The 20,124-nt window shown below is 40.3% G+C and overlaps 1 protein-coding gene across 6 annotated transcripts; it reads right to left on the bottom strand.

Annotated features, from left to right (window-relative positions):
• Positions 1–3,494: 3,494 nt before the first annotated feature.
• LOC144705878 (uncharacterized) lies at positions 3,495–7,541 on the bottom strand. 6 transcript variants are annotated; one of them, XM_078578732.1, is made up of 8 exons: positions 6,645–7,541; positions 5,116–6,521; positions 4,942–5,032; positions 4,672–4,829; positions 4,538–4,586; positions 4,349–4,440; positions 4,154–4,250; positions 3,495–4,073 (listed from the first exon to the last, which is right to left on the bottom strand). In XM_078578732.1, exons 2-8 carry the CDS (start codon positions 5,998–6,000, stop codon positions 3,637–3,639), a joined length of 1,809 nt encoding a protein of 602 aa, XP_078434858.1. In that variant the 5' UTR covers positions 6,001–6,521; positions 6,645–7,541; the 3' UTR covers positions 3,495–3,636. The 6 variants fall into 6 exon arrangements, with proteins under 6 accessions (XP_078434858.1, XP_078434857.1, XP_078434859.1 ...); XM_078578731.1 differs by having other exon boundaries at positions 5,116–6,525; XM_078578733.1 differs by having other exon boundaries at positions 5,116–6,294; positions 6,384–7,541.
• Positions 7,542–20,124: the final 12,583 nt, after the last annotated feature.

Genomic DNA, 20,124 nt, shown 5'->3' on the forward strand with positions numbered 1-20,124 from the left:
TTGAAAAAAAAGAACAGAGCAAAGAACAAGGCCCTATGCAGTTCTTTTGTGCGATTTTTTTTTGTTTAAAACGAACATAATAGAAGAACCATGTCTAGTTGCAGAACCATAAGCCACGGTCATTTCTGTTTTGCTCCTTCATTTTGTGTAAACACCTCTCTTAGTTCCCTCACAAGGAAACTCACATTGACTGGAGCCTTCGTAACTGGCTCTTTAGGCCACTATTAAGCATTTGCTACAGTACCTTAAAGGTACCCAAGATCATCATCTTTATTTTTCTTTCTGGTGGCAACGACGTCAACACATCAACACCGAACTCGCCACCACCGTCATCCAAAGTCAATGCCACTGTTAAGGACATGCCGCCATTGTCACCGGACTAAGTCAACACGCCAGCATCAGGCACACCTCCACCCATGCACGCCACTTCACGCGTCCTGAAACGTTGCCAAAGACAGATCAAGAACTGCCCCCTAACATGACATGAAACTACGTCGCTCGTCTTTATTTTTATTTTTATTAACTGTATTTTCTCTTTCCTCCAAGGCCACTGTCCCAAGATACAGTTAGGCAAGTTTATTTCAAGAATTGAGTTGTTTTCTCTTCTTGGAGTACTTGCCCCAAGTCCTCAACTCCTTCTCCAGATCGCCGACGTCGACGCCACCACCGCCACTATTGCCGTCATCGGTGCCCTGCTTCCTCCACCACTGTCTCTTCCATTCGCCCCTCTCTCCCTTTCCTTCTTCCTCGTCCTCCCTCTTTCTCTCTTTCTCCTCACTCTGCTGGTCAGAGATCTGACCTAGATCTCCCACCGGCACCAGCGCCGCCTGCACCCACCGGCGTCGCGTACACCAGCACCCGCAGGTGCCGCGTGCGCCAGCGCCCGCCAGCGCCAGCGCACACCAGCGCCCGCCGGCGCCGGGCGCCAGCGCACACTAGCGCCTGCAGGCGCCACGCACGTAATCGCCACCGACGCCAGCGCACACCAGTGTCCGCATGCGCTGCGCACGCCAGCGCCCGTCGGCGCCAGCACACGACAGCGCCCGCCGGAGCCAGCGCACGCCAGCGCCCACCAGCACCGCGCACGCCTGCGCCTGCTGGTGCTCGCACACACCAAACCGCCTGCACCAGCGCATGCAGACCATCTGCGTTCGCCACTCGCCCCACGTCCTTGCTAGGGCCCAACAACGCTCGGAACGTCCAGTCATTTCGCCCGCAACGCCCGGAACGCGGAGCCCTAATACAACCAGAATTTCCCGCAGCCACTTCACGCACTCCGGTGCTGAGGTACGCTTGAACCCTTTGGTGTCGTGTGTTCTCCGTCCAGTATTCCTCAAGGATTCGTCCACCGCTGTCAGATTTGCTTTGAATTCCTTGAAATTCTTAATGATTAGTGGATTAGGTTTCTCGTGAGTTTTCCTGCGAACGCAAATTTGAAGTATTTGATTTGGTGCTTAAGCATCGTCGTGGTGGTTGAAGACAGTACTCCCGCCCTCGACAAGGTAATGGGCTGCACCACCATTATTTCATCGGATTTAAGTTTTTGAAATCGATCGTGTGGATTTGTGGTCTGTTTTATCCCTCGCACCCTCAACCACTTCCTGCACCCGTATTCCTGTCATCCACCCCATCTCCTTTAGTCGTCTGCATCCATTCATCTAGTTGTCCTACATCACTTTCTCTTCAGGCATGCATCTTAATGTTTTTAATCACTGGGAATGGGGTGGAGATTCATCTGATCGATTATCGACGCATGGCTATCTTATGTTTCTTTAGCCAAACCTTGTAAGTTGATATTCTAAGAAGCAATCTTCAGTGTCTCTGTCAAGTACATAGGCAAAACAATGTTGTGAGAAGGACAAAAGGTCGGATGGAGGTACGGACGACAGGAAATTACGTGGAAAGATGACTGAACGGATGTCCGTTTCAGACCCCGTCCGTCATCCGAATCGTCCTATGGCCTTTCGTCTAACAAGTCTACACATCATTTTCGTCACCAGTTACCCATCATCTCGGATGGACGACTGACGATGGAAATGATTCCGTCCACTCATCTGTCCATCAGACAAAATGGACGACGACACGTCTTCCGTCCGAAAGTCTACACGCGTAAGACAGGGGAACGATGACTCTATACCATTTGTTCTTTAAAGATTATTTTAGATGTGTTTATTATCCGCCTGGCTCGCAGAGCCCAACTGGCACGAGGAGAATATAAGTCATATAATATTTTTCCAAGTGGGAGGAAAGAGTGCATCCGGATTCCGGAATCAAACCATATGGCAAACAGATGAAACGATAAGTGTATTTGAAAGAGCGTGTTTTCTAATTTTGGAAATTGTACTAAGAGAACAAGAAACCAAGTCAAAGTCTCGTGTTGTCCTCTTCGGTGATGTCTTCATGGAGAGCGCGCGTGTTTAGGAGGGAAGCCAGAGCGTTGTATGAAAGATCAACGACGCGGGTGTTTCTTTCGGGCGACGCGGTTAACCGCTGATGTCCTCTTCTTCTTCATCTTTAAAGCACAATACCCCAATTTTATCCTTCCATTCTACCATGACGGGAACGGGGGATTCATAAATATCGTCGCTGCCAACAACTGTTAACTTATTACCCTGGCGGCCTTCACCACGCCACCTGTTCAGGACAGCCCCATCATGGACATGGGCTCCGAAAGAGAGGCAGTAAATTCGAATTTCACGCAGAGTCCATCAGTCGCCGGACGGAGGCGGACGCAGCGTCAGATCCAGCCCGAAATAATCTTCATAACTCCCCCGAAGACAGTGCACGTGGCAGCCGAGGAATTCAAGGCCGTGGTTCAACGTCTCACCGGAGCCTCTCCCTCTTCCGAACCGGCGAACTCGCCGTCTCCAGAGGCGGAGATAGCTTCCAATGATCAGATTGATGATATTGATTGGCTTGATTTCACCTTGGATCTATATCCGCCAAACCACAACCTTACCCCTTCCATCTCCACTTACGCCCACGACCTCTTCGAAAACTTCGAAACCTTCGAAAGCTTTGAAAGCTCTGAAGTCACCTTCTCAACCTTCCGCTCCATGATCAAGGAAGAACAAGGCTAGGAAGCGACGCAAGTGTAACATGTCAAACTGTTCTTTGCTGCTCGAGCTATGGGTCCTCTCCTCCTTCAGACCCATTTCATGAGAGTTTTCTTCGCCTTGCTTCCTATGAGATTCAAAAGACCCCTGTTGTCTTTCGCTTTCCAGAATGAATCAATTGATTAGAGTAGATAAGTGACTCCATTGAAGTTGAGTTATCGTGAGGGGTTGTTTACTGAGTTAACAGGTAGGAACTTAGCAACGGGTGCTGATCGAAAAGTTCTACACTCCAACGTGCCGTGAGATCAAATGGTTGTCCCCTATTTACAGTCAAAATGAGAAACTTAATCCCATCTAGTCCATTCTATGTTAGCTTCTCATTCTAAATTAGAAGAGGGGACAAATTAATGAAACCCATATATATATACGCTTTGAACATCTAATATAAACTTATCTGAATCACTTTATTGGGTTTAAATGATAACAACTGATCCGGCAAAATACTTAACATTGTCCACTATCCAAATTAAAAGAAACGGTGTCCTCTCGCTCTTCCTCCTCTAGCTTCCTCGAGGGAACCCTAGCTGTGGAAGGTCCTGATGAAGCCGTCGTAGCCAGCGGTCACGATAAACCGGCGGCGAGCGACTTTGGGCGGCTGGGAGCGGTCTGCGGCGAAGAACGAAGTGTGACACCGTGGCAACTTCTCCTCTGGCCAGGTGGCAGAAACCCTAGCGGGGAAGTATGTGAAGAACCACGCCGCGGAGCCGATGCGTTCCGCCTCACTGCCCATTGCAGAGCAACGAGGCAGGGCTTGCCCTGGACCATACCTCGAAGATACAATAGCGACCAATCGAGAGAAAAAGCGCTTGACGTGCTCCAATGACTTGGCGCACTTGGCGGCGTCGCCGCCTGTTCCGTGATCCCACAAGCGCACGGAACAGGCATTCCCCATGGAGACGATGAATTTGCCGTCAGCGGTAAACGATGCGGAAAGTTGATTAGTTGACCTCCGTAGACCTATGAAGTCTTCAGCAGATGAACGAACTAGTCTTGCGAGAAGAGTGAAGAAAAAGAGTGCCACGTTGTGGTTGGTTTACCTCTACATTCCTTGATAACTCCTGATAGCTTGTCGTAGATCCTGACTCTGCCGTCCGCAGATGTGATCACAAGCTTTTCCGGTTCACAATGAGTGTACTGGCAGAACGAAGTAAAAGGTAAAATATCGATAATTATCCAATTTACAGAATTTCCTACTCATTCGAAAACACGATTACGGAAAGGATAGTACTGACCTGAAACCCAGTGATTGTCTTTCCCAAAGCCTTCTTCCTTCCGCCGATTCTTATCCTTTTTTCTATCCGGGGTTGCTCACCTGACAAGAGAGCTGGAGTTCATTATCATAATGAATACTTTATTCAATTTGTTTTAAAAAGTATCATAAAGAGCAATTAAATGAATGAGAGAAGAATATTCTGAGGTACCCGATGAGTAAAAATGGCAGTCTCCGGAGATGGAACCAGAAATGAAACCCTGCAGATAGATTTATCTTCTAAAGCATGAAAATGAGGAAAGAAAAGAAACCTCGGGAGAGGACGCGTAGTCGAAGAGCAGAAACCTGCCCGTCTGGGTGATAGCAAATAGCTGTTATGATGTCTCCGACGTCAACCCAATCAACAACGCGGGCCTCTAACGTTCCCCAGATTCGCACCTTCCCATCGATCGAACCGGTGATGAATCGATCATCTTCGTTGGGATTGAATTGCACACAGGTCACTGCTTTCCATGCAGAGTGAAAGAGAGAGAAAGTGATAGCCGTAATGGTCGGCTAGAAGCAAATTAGAATACTCAAATTGCAACCAGAGGAGGATAATCCAGTTTTTCATACCGTAATCGTTGTGTTGAAAAACCCTAATGCAGCTATCTTGGCCGACACGCCACATACGAACAGTTTTATCTTTGGACGAACTGAGCAAGTACTGCGACCAAAGAACCAAATAACTCGGCCGACAAAAAGATATGACATTAAAATTCATCGTGGAATCAAGAAAGGAGGACTCACGTTCGATTTAGACCAGGATAAATCCAAAACATCACTTGAATGACCATTACATTCCTGAAGTGGAGCTTCAGCAAACCTGATGCTCTTCAACGTGGAATCAAAATGCTCTTGGGATTTGACTATTTCTTCTTGCACGATGCGCCAGACTCTCACTGCACAATCATCACCCCCGGTTGCTAAATACGCCCCGTCTAGACTGAACTTCATTGATGTAATTGAACCCTTATGCGCAAAGAGCTCCTGGTACATGTGCATTCTCCCTCCCCCCAATGCCATTTTGAACTTGCTTTCACAACTCCCTGATTTGCATTCTGGAAAAGTTTTCGGAGCCAAGCGGCATCTAAGCAGATGCCCTAAATTCCAGATACCTGGTAAGAAGACTTTCTTCCACTTTCTAGGGTTCTTGTTCCCCCCTATGACTGCTGGTTGGTCGACATAATATGCGGTCTTCTTTCTCTGTGGTTGCTGTATATATCCAGGGGAAAGCTCAAATTCTTCTCCAACGATCAATCTTCCGGGTTCTATCACTTCTCCTGGGGTTATTTTTGTTGTATCGCTTCTTTGGAGAAGGAAATCTACGTCAGAGATGCGAGATTTCTGGGCTGCTTTTTTTTGGAGCTGGCGGGGAGACGTGATGCCAATCTCCGTATCCCCCAATACTATCCGTGCCATGTCGTCAAACTGCATCTTACGAAGGAACCTCGAGCGTCGCTCGCTAATGCTCCTCAGACTGTCAACCCAGACATCGTAATCCGAGCAAATGAAGTCACATCCCCATGCTTCAAAACTTGCACAGTTTCCCGTGGGCATGGAATCAGTAGCAGCAGATACAAATTCCAAGGAATCATAGAAAACGTCTTCGTCATGCTCGTTCTGACTGTGCATGATAACTCACGTTTAGAGCCCAGAACCCCCGAAATCGTAATTCATGTGATTCCTCACATTCTAGAAAACTCTACTGAAGATCAAAGTGTAGTGACAAAATCAGAAACAAGAGTGTGCATGAATCGATTGGAAAATGATATGATGAACGAATGGGTGAAGGCTCTTGGAGAAGACTGGGAAGTGTGGGATCGGTACCGATTTAAACTGAGTATCGAGTACGGACCAGCGGAAAACGAGGGAAAGAATGCCAGGACCACGGTCTGACGTAGCCGGTGTTCGAAGGCGAATACAGAACTGTAACAGTAAGAGATTAAGTCTTACTGTGGCAAGGGCGCGCAAGAAATCTAAGCCAGGTAAACATTTCTGATTTCTGAGCCTGGTACCTCGTCTTCGTCTACTACCTCTGTGATATCGTCGTCCCGCAGTCGATATGGCGCTCACTGTTCTTCTTCGTTTCTCTTCAGAGGCGCACAAGGGCCTATATTTTCGCCTCCCTAGATTCCCTGCCCCTAAATTTATTGCTGCCTGGGAAAAAAATTCAGAGGGACCTTGAGAAATAGCGTGTAACAGGCGATGAAAGGAACCAGGGTTGAAGTAGCGAGCAAGGGTCGGGAGCGGAATCCGGACAACGGAAGAGAACATACATGATGGTATTGAACGCCACTGTGCTCGGTAATCTGTCAGGACCGTCACAGAGTCTACCGTAGTTCCTTCACCATCCAATTGGCTGGACAGCAAGGGCGGAAGCCGATGAAGAAACGGGACGGAAAGAGTGGTATGAAGTTTTTAGTCCGGCTCCGTTCCGGGGTATGGACGGATGAAAGCCGATGGTAAGTACTGGAAAGGAAGACGGATCGTCGTTCTGTAGAGCTCCCCGCCAGGACTCAAGAGCCAGTTGGTAGCCTCGAGTTACACTACGGAATACTCACTTAGGCGGCTTCAGAGGTTCTGGTAATCCATCGTTCTAGCAGCTATCGTGGTTCTGCTTTGGGGACGAGGAAGACGACGGCGGAGCCGCGTACTGCCAATGTTTACCAATGTTTTGAAGATCTAGAGCAATCAAATCTTTCCCGATTTCCTTATTTGGGCACGATCAGGAGCAGATGCGGGTAAACAGCCTTGACAAGCCCCTTCCTATCTTTTGGGTTTCTCTCTTCGTCTGAACGCCAGCCTCGTCGCATTGATGGCGTCTTTATGGGGAGGAACGAGAGGAAAGGAGAGGGACTGGCGAGCCTTCGTTGGAAAGTTTGTAGGCCTTTAGGTGCAGCTACTCACGGCCTAAGCGTGGCAGGGGAGGCTCTAGAGAGAAATCCAGAGAACGATCTTTAGCGGCTGACAGCTGGCTCACCGAGCTTATCTGCTTCCCATATGCAAATTTCCCTCCGAGTTTCCAAGAACTAATCGAAATCCCGTCAAACTCTGATAAACACCGAGAGCTGCATCCTTTTCTCGTGCTCTCTTTCGAGATTTGATCCAAGAAGATCGCAGCGATTGAAGAGCTAGCGGTGAGCAGATCCTTTACTCCGAACCCAGTTCAAGTAGTACCAACGTTACTGTAGAATCGGTCGAGATTTCAGTAGTCTCTCTCTCTCTCTCTCTCTCTCTCTCTCTCTCTCTCTCTCTCTCTCTCTCTCTCTCCCCCCTTAGTTTTAATTACGCATCCCTCGGGCCACATTCCACAGGTAAATGAATGTCTAGACTACATTAGATATCTCGACGTTCAGAATTGTTGGCTCGTGTCAGCTCCCCACGGGAAGGGAAGAGCTTGACGATTACTCGCCCGCAGAAAGGGGGGACATGCGAGGGAAGCTGGCATTGCGCGCCACCTTCATTTCTTTGCCATTCTGTGCCATAGATGGGCCCATTGTGGCCTATTTGTTGTCCTTCATAGATGGGACTTACACCCTGTTTGCATTATGCGAGCTACAGCCGCCAGGAAGGGTTTTACTGCTTGGGAAAAAACATGATCGTTGTTCCCTCTTTCTCCTCTTTCATCGTCCATCGGTTCCCTCTATTTCCTGGTTTTTTATTCATTCTCCTTGAATCACTAGGTGATGATAGATCCCTAGTATTGGGAGCTCTTGAAGGAGATTTACAGGATGTTTGGCATACGTCAAATGCACATTCAGCACTATATATATGTTGTTGACGTCATGCTGGCAATGTATCTCGTTCTACAGTATTAGTCTATTGTCGTAGCATACTGATATTTCTTTTAACATGTATCACTGAAATATTTAACGCAAACACATCGTGCCGAAGTAGTATCAAGTTAGAAACGATAACCGCAATATCATCAAGTACTGACTTTAAACAGAGGCAGCATCAGGAGTGTGGAGGCATCAAATTAAAGAAGTATGTTGTTCCGCCAGGAGATGACTCCAGACTTGCACCTCTTGTCAAAATATGATAAAGCAATTTAATTTGGTCTGAGAAGTTGTGAGATCATCCTCTACTGAATTCCAAAAACTCTTGCCATAAACTCTCTATAACTATTTCAACTCGTTAAGTCAATAGGAAAAGAAAGATCACCGACCAACTGTTCGCAAGACTGATATTTAGGTAAACATGAAAAGCCGAACCAAAACAAAGCCGATTAACCAACCTAAAGGTGAATTCTAACAGAAGAATGTATCAATCACAATGAACATATCTAGGGACCTCAGACAGTCAGACAACATACAAACCAATCACTCTTTACGCTACTCGAGTAAGCACAAGTAATATCAGACAACCACATTTAAACACAATTCGACACGTCGCTCCCAATATCAACCAATCAGACTAAACAATAAGTTGGTTTGTCTCATTCAGCAGCGGGATATCTATTCAGGACATTTCTTTTTAGGATCTCCTTCCTGACAATGTAATCCCATATCTTTTGTGTCAGGTGTAGCGTCTGATATCCGGGGCGGTTCCCGATACCCGATATCGGATATTGGCCAGATGGCGAGTATCCATCCAATACATTGCACGCCTCCAAAAGTGGCGGATGCCGATACCAGATATCCAATTTCAAATCCAATATCTTATACGAAAACCTGGTATCAAAGTCTGATATCCGATATCGAACTACGATATCAGGAAAGTGTATATCGAAATATTCACCGAACATGGTATCCGAGTAACTGAATAATAGATGGGCTAATAACAAGCTCCGTGTTGAGAGCAATCTGACTCATTTTGTTCTAAGTCAGACTAAGTATGAAATTATCAGTGAAATACTAAATGAAAACAATTAAAAATAAAAAAAAAAATGCTCGAAAGAAACAAGATAGATGACTTGTTATAGCTTAGTTATGCATCATAAATTATTCAAAATATATTTTTATTCATGCGTCAGATATCAAATAATCGTAAGAAGAGCAGTGAAATATTTGGGGCACGTTAAGTCATTGTGCTATAAATCACAGCAACACGAATAAGGAGGTATCTAGATTAGAACGAGGACAACCTTCGGAGCAGATGGTGGAGGAAGCATCACATGGCGAGCTTTTAGGAATCTATAATATTGGCATGATTGTATTATAGATAATTTAAGTAAATTCCATATTTGTTACCACTATTATTACTTTACCCAATACAATATCTTATTCCGCAACATGCATTACAGAGTCAAATGGACAGGGTTGTGCTTGAAAATAAAATAATAGTCAGTTTTACAAGTAGGATTTACATTACAATTGGTACTCTCCATTTAATGTGTTCTATGGAAGGAGCTCTTTTTTCTGTTGGCCTTACTATATTTTAGTCAAAATTGGATCCACTTTTTTATGTATGAATTTTTTCCTTGCGCCAACTCACATAATGGAAAGACATCATTGATAAAACTATTCATAAATACGTTATAAGTCTATGAATTATAATAGTGCTAAGTAATAAGATTGTGCCTTTGTCATTCAATAAACTTCCGCTAAATAGCTAATTTTTTTTCCATTTTTAATCATAAGGAATGTATATTTGTTCATGGGACTAACCCCAATTGATTATGTTCAATCAAAGCTAACATTATTACTGTTTTCTCCTGACATAACCAGAATTCTAAGCCATATCCTGAATCAGAATAAGGGGTCCAATTTAAAGGGAATAGAAGAAAAAGGCAAATTTAACCTCCTTTCCAGATCATGTTGGAAGGAAACATGATATGTGGAACTCATTTCACATATTTAAAATTTGAATCTAGATTCTAATTGAAGGATGAATGAAATCCAATGGCTGAGAAATATTTGACATCCACTAAATAAATTTTCTTTGCCCCTCCTTATATCAACTTACATAAAAACTTATAGTAGAAATATGATGATTATCAGAAGTATCTGTATCAAACTGCCTATACTTCAATGTTATCATATCTATATTGATTAAAATACATTTGGGTAAGGCTGAAACAATTTACTAGAATTGTATGTTTTAGTATGGCTTATCTTGCATTCTAAACATAAATTTAAAAGTATAGAATTTTTCCTGGATAATGTAATTGTTATTTTTTTAATTCATTTTTTCCATGTTTCCTTGAATTTTGCAATGACTAACTTTTAGAGAAACTAATTTTTTGAAGGTGGAAATAGTGTTTTTTTGAGTCAAAGAGGGCTTATCTGTCATTCTGGCACATGTTATTGACTAATTATGATACCATATAATCAATGTTTGGCTACATCATCACTGCATCCAATGTGGCATTATCCTCACGATCCACATGGTCAAAAAAACCAGTAACAAATCAAGGACCTCCCTTCTTCAAGTCTTTTAGGGACATGTCGCGGTGAGAGAAAATATTAACTCGATTGGATTTAAGTTAAAAAGCACAATGACCTACTTGACCTAATGAAGAAATGATGCCTTTTATGAACATATTAATTTTATGGAAAACTTCAATTATTTGCATTAAGATATATTTTACCCATTAGTAGACTCCAATGCCTGAACTAGACCAGGACACATGTCCTGCTATGGATAAAATATATTTTATCCATTCGGTACCTATCGTTGTTGTTAAATGGACAATGATTTGGATCTGTTTTTTATGGAAAGAGCATATGGGTGTATAAATTTTCCTGAAGTGGAAAAATCAATGTCGCACATGATTTTGATTTCTATCTCCTAAAACCGTAAATTATGTTTCAGTTTTTATTATGTGAAAACCTCTGACACGCTGGGGGAGGGTGGTTTACTGATTTTTAAACCTTGATATCTTCAAGACAGTATCACCATAGATGAAGTGTGCACACAAAAATTCTAGAAAAAAAGAGATAAGCTTCCTCTCATTGGGAGGATCACATTTAGCTTCAATCTATTGATATTTATATGTCTTTGTGCGGCTCTATTAACTACCCCTTCAGGATCTGATAAACCAAAAATGTGACATGTGATCATAAAGACTTTAAAGTTATGTCGGGGTCATTTTATGTGTAATATCTTCGACTTTACCAGAACTTACATCTAATGAACTAATTAGATCAAGGATCAAAACAATGCATTTTTAATGTATATTTTACATGATTTGGAATTCCAATAATTTCTTCGTAAGATTTGTTTAAATCATTGTTAATATGATTAATGCTCTTTTTAGTATGTCATTTATGCAGTTGTAGGGGTGAAATCAAGGTTGCATAAAAGAGAATAAAGGGAGAAGGATAGAAAAGAAGAAAATTTACAAACCTATATAATAAATAAATAAAAATGGGTTTATTTATTGCGAACACCCAGGGGCCGACCAGGTTCAGCAGCTTTGAAGCCGCCCGCCGGCAACACATACCTTGATAGCCACCAGATGGGCCCCCATGGAGGCCCACCATAGGCCCACAAGGACGGAGTCCACACATGAAAGAGAGGTAAGTCATTTTAATTCAATATTAGATGTCTCACTTTTTATATCGTCTCGCGACTCAAAATCCTCCAACATGGGATTATATTCTCATCTTCTTTTTAACATTCGTGTGGGGGCCCTACTGAAAAGCAACGAGATCCATCGCAGCTCAATGGTCCGTGATCTTATGAAATGTTACAAGAAACCATGACCAGGCTTCGAGCCGACCCGACCTGAAGCACGTGTCATCTCTGACTTATTTTAAATAGCAGGGTATTATCTCATCCAGCCGACTTCTTAAAGATGATTGAACAGCGAGATCTATCACCTCTTATTAATATGTTATTATTTTTCTTTTCCAGGGCTCCAATTGGTTACCGCAAATGACGTGGAGGCAAGACGCTTTGGCAAATGAATCAAAGGGAATAACGATGAAGAGGTAGCTGACGGGGCAGGCTAACGTGACCCAATGGGGTACTCCAACTTAATATGTGTCCACGTATGCGATTTATTCACAACTGTTGGATCTAAATGAGGGAGATCATACGGTTAGTGGCAGTTCTGTCCATCCCCGCCCTTAGCTGTCACCGTCACTAGTTGGACGACGGTTTTTGGCCGAAGGGGGGGGGGGAAGTTCCATCAGGCCATCCAATGTCCTAGGAGGACCCCTAGGGCCATCCCCCTTCATCGGATGGCCTAGGAAGTCTGCCCCAAGCTGTTCACGGCTCCTAAAGGTCCCTAATTTTTCATCTTCTAATCGAGATCCCAATGGCAGTGTGAGACCATTTCGACAGTGGCGATAGCAGTAGGAGGGTCCTGACAATGTCCTAAATGCTCAGAAAGCTCAAAACAGCGCCAGAGAGAGCTTAGGGTGACAACTATGCATGCTAAAAGGGGCTGTGCACCGAGGTCAGGCAACAGAGCCTAGAGCCACCAGCCTTGCTCGTCGACTCGTGGCGAATTAGATTTGGTTCTTGACTTTCTGTGGTGGAACATTAACTCATAAACAACATAGATCAATCTCACTAGATTTATATGTATCGTTGTCGATTTGACATTTCATCAAGCACCTATGATGCATTGGAATATAGAAATTCACTATTATTGCCTCCTTGCAATTGGGTAAATTAATAAGCCAAAATTAGGGTGAATTATCTAAAATTTAACCCCTTATCGTTGTTGATTTCGGCTTACTCAATAAAATTTATAAAACAGTAAACGTAAGATATATACTGATGAGTATAGGGATCGTCTAAGGAAGTCGAGTAAGGCAATTCAATTACTTATCCAATTGAGTTATCTGGCCATACTTAGGGTTAGTTTAATCTAAAATAAAGATCAAAATACCTTAATTATAAGAAGAATGTAGAAAGGAGGTAGAGGAGATGGGAAGAATAGAAGAATTAAGGATCTCTAAATTGACTTATTTGATTTAATAAAAAGGACCAGCAGAAGTATAGGGGTTGAGAAGAAAACTTAACATAACTTGTTTGTGGCAGACTAGATATCAAAACTAACTCACTAATATTTTATAAACTTCACCTGTTCTAACATAGAAATTAATATCTTTTTTTATTTTTTTTAGTTCTCTGTGTGCAAATGGAACAGCTAGCTCAATTTTAATAATAACTATAGTTAATCCTAGTAAGGCCTTGTACAGGCTGCTCAAGCCAACTTATTTAGAATTTATGATGAAGATTGACAAGAATAATAAAATATTTCACTAATAATTAATCCCAAATACACTAAAATTCAATTTTAAATACAATGAAGTAAACAAATACCAAATGCAGTTGATCCAAGCTGGTTCTCCTCTCAATCTTGGAGTTGTAAAAGAGCCCCTTCCAGAATGACCTTCGCAACTCAAGTTTCAATTTGTATACTTAGGTTAAATGGTGAAATTTACCATTTTATCCGAAATAATTTATTGATCGATAGACATGGGAGGTCGACGCAAGGAAATCCAAAAAAATTGAGTTCCATATTACTTAATTAAGAGTAATTAAAAATGAATATTGACTAATCCTAGCCATTGGATCAATATATCATTTTTCACTAAATTTAAATTTACACGCAATGTCGTGTCATTTTTTGTTTTACTAGTGAAGTCATTTTGGCGGGTTTTCTCTTTGCGTGCCACATACCTCAATGGCTAAAAATAAGAAAATAAACTAAATTAGTTCAAATACATATTGATATTCAAGTACATGTGTGTATTTATCAACGGCGCCCACTAAGTCACCTCCCATGTGTGCATATTTGTACGCCCAGCAAGAGGTGCACTCACCGTCCAAAATAGATGCCTTGACAAACCACATTTAAGCCATGAAATTCCCTTGAGACTGTCGATATTTCATAACGTGTCTCCGCATTTGGTTTATTGTCTTTTTTCAGAAAAGTCCCTGATTTTATTCACATGTGCAAACCAATGCCGCCTTAAGGTAATCAGGCATTTGCCCCTGGACTTCTCTTTCCTCCACATTTCCCTAAAAAACATAGAAAAATCAACATTAATTTAATAAAACTCTAAGAATACTTTTAATTGGATATTTACGCCTGCAATGCACGGCCGATTGCTATTTTAAGAGTATATTTGGAATCAAAAATTTAAAAGAGTCCCTCATAATTTCATAATTACTTTAAAATCTTATTTTCCTTGCTACTTTATCTTTTTTTATTTTAAAAAATACTTCTTCATCGAATAAGTTCCCAAAAATTTCAATAAAATGGTAGAAAAATCTAGAAAATTTAATGATTTATCACCAAATCATTTGGCATTGACTTTGAAGATCTAAAAATAAAATTTGATTTGAAAATTCATCCATCTTGAAGTTCAATTTAAAAATCCCTTTCTTGATTATTTAATTCCCAATTGTATTTCATAAAAAGTGTCTTAAAAGTTTATATTAACTGGGAAATTAATAATCCGAATGAATCTGATCTTATAATTGAAATACTTCTATCTTGAGTTTTCTGACCGAAATATTTAAAATCAAAATTAAGTTTTACTTGATTTTGATAAATTAAAAACACTATTAAGCATAATTAAGATTTATTACGTGCATAATTAATTTTTCTTTGAATTAATTCATTGAAATTTAATAAAAAATTTTACTTGCTGCCTCCCTGTGGTTGGACCCCTTGCTTGCTCTATATTTTATGTTTAGTGATTAAGGGTATTTATAAGTTTTATTGTATAAGTCTAAACATCAAATCAACGACATATTTACATGCAATTTTAGGCTTATCAATTGGCGCTGTTGCTGGGGAGGCACGGTTAGAATTTTTTTAAAAAATTCTGTTTAGGGGTGATAACCAATTTTTATACATTCTTGAATTGAATTTAATTTTACAACTGTTTTGTGAATTTTAAATGCATAGTGGAAATTGCAAAAATTACCATTTCTCTCTATCTTATATTTGATTTTTCTTGTTCATCTAAGCTGATTGTCTTGCTATTTGTGTGTTTGACATTGCATGAACGGTAGGAGGTCTTAAATCCCTATCTAGTGAACCTTGAGACAATCAGTAGAAGTCCTAGCCTTGATAATATTTTTGAGAGTTCCAAAGGAGAAAATCAACACATTTGTGAGAGAAAAGAGGATAACCAAAATTGTAGAGCTGAACAAGGAATGAGAAGAATGAGATTGAGAGAGTTTTCTGATCCTGCAAAGAATGAAACTTACACTAAAATTTCTGCTCCTTTACCTGAAAATGTTAAGTTTAGAATTGACCCGAATATGATCAATCAATTACCTACATTTTATGGACGATTTAATGAGGAGCCTTATGAGTTTTTAGAAGAGTATAACCAGATATGTTCTGCTTATAGTTATGCAGGTTTTCCTCAGGAAATTCTCAAACTCAGGCTATTTCAATTTGCTTTGAAAGATAGGGCCAAAGAGTGGTTCAAAGGGGTAGGTCACGAATTTCAATCATGGAGTGAGGTGCAATCTAGCTTTTTAAAGAAATTCTATTCTTATGGAAAAACCACTTCAATTAGGAAGGCTATAAGAGATTTCTATCAAGGATTTGATACTCTTGGAGAAGCATGGGAAAGATTTATGTCACTTACTAGGAAGTGCCCACATCATGAAATTCCATCTCATGAATTAGTTAAAATTTTTTATGGTGGATTGAATGATCAGAAACGACACCTAGTAGATATATCTAGTGGAGGAATGTTACTTGAAACTCATGCAGATGAATCCACGAAACTTATGGAAACGTTAGTGGAAGATTGGACATATCGTCAAAGTTTTTCGTACACTAACCGAAATGCAGGCCCAAAGCGTAGATGAATCATTGATGTCAAAGAAGTTGGGCCGGATATCAGAATGGATAAATCGGAAAGAGACACGAGAAAGATTGGTAAAACAATAGGAGATATGAGTAATAATTTAAATCTTTTTTGCAGGAAACTAAAGGAAAGGCGAATACATATGAGGGCAATAATTCCACTAATACCCCTTGTTGTTTTTGCTCTAGTGAAGAACATTCTGATGAATCTTGTCCTATGGTTAAACAGGTTAACACATTTGGGAGACAAGATGCAGGACATACTCAATGGAATGCAAGACCTAGTCAGAATTGGAGCAAAGGAGGAAACAACAACTTCGCATCAAAGCAATTTGCTCCGCAGCAATATCCGCAAAATTTTAAAAAATTTTCTAAGCCTTTTTACTCTCATCCTAACAACAATAACGAAAGCACTAACTCAACTTTAATGGATTTTATCAGGGAAATGTAGGAAGAGAGAAAGAGCATGAAGAAAAGAAGATGTTGATGCAGACCTTAGAAGAACACAAAAAATAAATTGACATGCTCAAGCGAGGACAAGGCGTTCAAGCACAACAACCTGCCCTCATAATGAAAGGTAAATCAGAAGAAATCCTTCTAAGAGGAAGCGATCCAGGTCAACTCCCTGCCCAGCCTAATATTAATCCAAAGAATATCATGTTGTGTGTAGATAGAAATTTAGAATCATCATGTTTTGTATCTTCCGAGAATATGAATGAATCTTGTATTAGTGAAAATAATAATGTTGCATCATGCACTTGTTTTACAAATAATTTTTTATATAGTTGTGACGAAGATATGAATGAAAAAAATAATAAGGATGAGAAAGTGCATGCAATTTCAAAACTTAGGAGTGGATAGGTTTTGTTGGATCCTCATGAAAAGGGTGTAGGATTGCATGAAGCTAAAGATAAAGAAAATGGAGAGATGAAAAATGATCAACAAGATAAGGGTTACCAGGATGAGGAAAGGCATCCAAAAATGGCAGACCCCAATCCAGTTGATTATAGACCACCCATTCCATTTCCTAGTGCATTAAATATGACCAAGCAAAAATCAGAAAATTCTTATTTGCTTGAAATATTTAAAAATGCAACCATAACTATTCCCCTTACTGAGGCAATAAAAAATATTTCTTCTTATGCAAAATATGTGAAGGAATTGTGCACCCCTTCTAGGAGCAGAAAAGAGTACAACTTTTTGAAAATATTACTTCAATTCTATTGAAGGATATTCATAAAAAAAGAAGAGATCCAGGGGCTCCTCTCATCAAATGTGAAATAGGAGGAATGGTTTTTACCAAATCACTTCTTGATTCAGGTGCTAGTGTTAACCTAATGCCTAAGGCTTTGTATGATAAATTTAAATTTGGTGAACTTGAACCTATTTTTATTGAATTACAATTAGCCGATGGATCAATTAGGCAACCCTATGGAAAATTAGAAGATGTTATTGTGAAAGTAGAGAACTGTAAATTTCCTGTTGATTTAATAGTTGTAGATATGAAAATAACAGGAAAATTGAGCCATGCTCCTATTATTTTAGGTAGACCATTCCTAGCTACGGCGAAAGCCACAACGGATTGGGATAAGGGTACTGTGGAACTCCAAGTAGGAGATGAAAAAATTGAACTATCTATCTCAAAATTAATGAAATACCCAAAAGACACAAGTGAGGGTGTTTGTTTTCTAGGGTTCGTAGAAGAAGACGACTTTAATTTTGATCCGTGCTCTTATGATTTATTTTCTTGTGAATCTAATGAATGTTTAAATGAAAAATCGTCTATGCCACCAAATATTTCATTACATTCTGATATTGAAATCACAAGCATACTTCGTCATTGAAGTATGCTTATTAAGGACAATGCAATTCTTTTCCAGTAATTATATCATTGATAATTCAGATTTTGGGGTAATTAGTGATGAGCTAACTTCACTAATTAGTGTCGTTGGTTTATCCGAATTAAAACAACAAAAATTTATAATAACCTTACTAGCGTAGGGAGAGTAAGGGTCGATCCACAGGGAGCAAGGGTTTTTTTCTTAGGAATTTGTGCTTTAGTTATGTATTTTTTAATAATTTTAGAGGTAGGTTTACTACATATGAAGATAAATAACTAATTAAATAAAAATATATAACAAAGAAAAATAAAATATTATTATAATATTATAATAATATTAATAGGCAGAAAATAATTTTTTGGTATTTTTTAGGAGTATTTGAAAGCTAAAACAAAATAGGAAATGAAACAGTTTGGCGCTCTGGACTTAGTCAAAATTTGGCTAAGTCCGGATGCCAAATGGGGAAGGTGCCTTGGTGGAGGAGAGAGAAACAATGGACTGTACTAAAATCACTCTAGAATGAGTTATAGAACGAATTTTAGAGCGTGGTTGGATGCACTGGAACCGTCTGGATATTGGCTAGATGATCTAAGACTAACCAAAAGACAAAAGACGAACAGAAAAGAATGAAAAAGGAGAAATAAGAAGGTAACCTCTTTGTCACACCTGCTAAGGTCCAAGGGACTTCTTCTTCTCCTTTCCACCAGCTTCTTCAGCCCTGGATGCTTCCTGCTCAGCCTGGCACTCACTGAGGTGAATGGATCTATGACTCAATTGCACTTAGGCCACCAAACATTACTTTGGATTGAATCACAAGATGAATTTTACAATAGGGTGAAGGGGTTTATATAGGGAGAGAGAGCAAAGGAGAGCCATTGGATTTTTAATACAATGGATGGCCAGATCTTCTTTTCAGGGTCATGATCCACGTCCATTATGGTCCTCCAATCAGCATTGAGACCTTTGAAATACCCCCTGGACGTTCAAGGCTTCTTTCCTTAATTAGCATTAAAGGTGCTATCTTTAAGTATCCACCCTTGGATGTTTTGTGGATTGAATGGCTGGATCTTCTTCTCTTGCTTGGATCCACGTCCAAGGTTGTCCTCCAATCATCATTTAAGCCCCTGAAATATTCATAAATAATCATGACTGGACCTTCCCCTTGCCCTCCTTTCTTTGGCCCAACATGCCTCTCATAGTGGGCTTAGTGGAGCTTCCTTAGTGGGCCTTTAGACTAGAGCCAACTGTCTTGCTTTGGGCCTTCTTCCTTGGCCCAGGGTTGTGGCTGAGCCTGCTCCTCTGGTCCAAATAGCTTCCTCTTCATTTAATTATCCCCTTTATTCATGAAAGTTTCACCTAATTCCTGCATCTTCCACATAAACTAAGAAGAGAGTGAGATTCATTCCACTTAACTCATTGAGTTAAGTGGGGTTAGTCCCACAAATGATAATAATTAACTCCAAATTAGAAAAAGGTGATTTTGTTTCATGATGTTTCACAACTTAACATAAATGTTAATAATATATCCAGATAAAGATAAAGAAGTAGATAAATTAGCTGAAATTGCACATATATATTACTATCATTTTGGATTTATCAATCATCATTGTTATCCTCTGAACAAGAATTAGAGCTTTAGATGTTTTATCTACTTACAAATCTGCTATAGGATGGACAATTGATGATATTAAGGGCATTAGTTCAAACATTTGTGAGCATAGAATTTTCTTAGAAGAAAGTTCTAAAGCAACAAGACAACCTCAAAGGTGACCCAATCCGCACATGTTGGAGGTTGTTAAGAAAGAAATCATGAAATGGCTAAAGCTAATTTCATATATGCCATTTCAGATAGCCCATGGGTAAGTTCTATACATGTAGTGCCTAAGAAAACAGGAATAACAGTGACAAAGGATGAGAATGGAAATGAAGTTCAAACTAGAGTGGCTTCTAGTTGGAGAGTATGCATAGATTATAGGAAGCTTAACTCGGTGACAAAGAAAGATCATTATCCATTACCATTCATTCATTGATCAGATTCTTGAAAGACTTTCATGTCAAAACTTTTATTGTTTTCTAGATGGATATTCAGGATATAACCAAATTTAAATTACCAAAACTGATCAAGAGAAAACAAAATTTACATGTCCAGAAGGTACTTTTGCATTTAGAAGGATGATT

This window comes from Wolffia australiana, chromosome 7 (genome assembly GCF_029677425.1).
Source record: "Wolffia australiana isolate 7733 chromosome 7, ASM2967742v1".
Taxonomy (NCBI): domain Eukaryota; kingdom Viridiplantae; phylum Streptophyta; class Magnoliopsida; order Alismatales; family Araceae; genus Wolffia; species Wolffia australiana.

Bases quoted from the DNA above. Each gene is read 5' to 3' on its own strand.
- LOC144705878 (XM_078578732.1), bottom strand. From the start codon at position 6,000: ATGCACAGTCAGAACGAGCATGACGAAGACGTTTTCTATGATTCCTTG. The intron at 4,587-4,671 runs GTTTCTGCTCTT...ATCTATCTGCAG, and splicing joins GCTATCACCCAGACGGGCAG to GGTTTCATTTCTGGTTCCAT. The intron at 4,251-4,348 runs GTCAGTACTATC...TCGTTCTGCCAG, and splicing joins AGACAATCACTGGGTTTCAG to TACACTCATTGTGAACCGGA.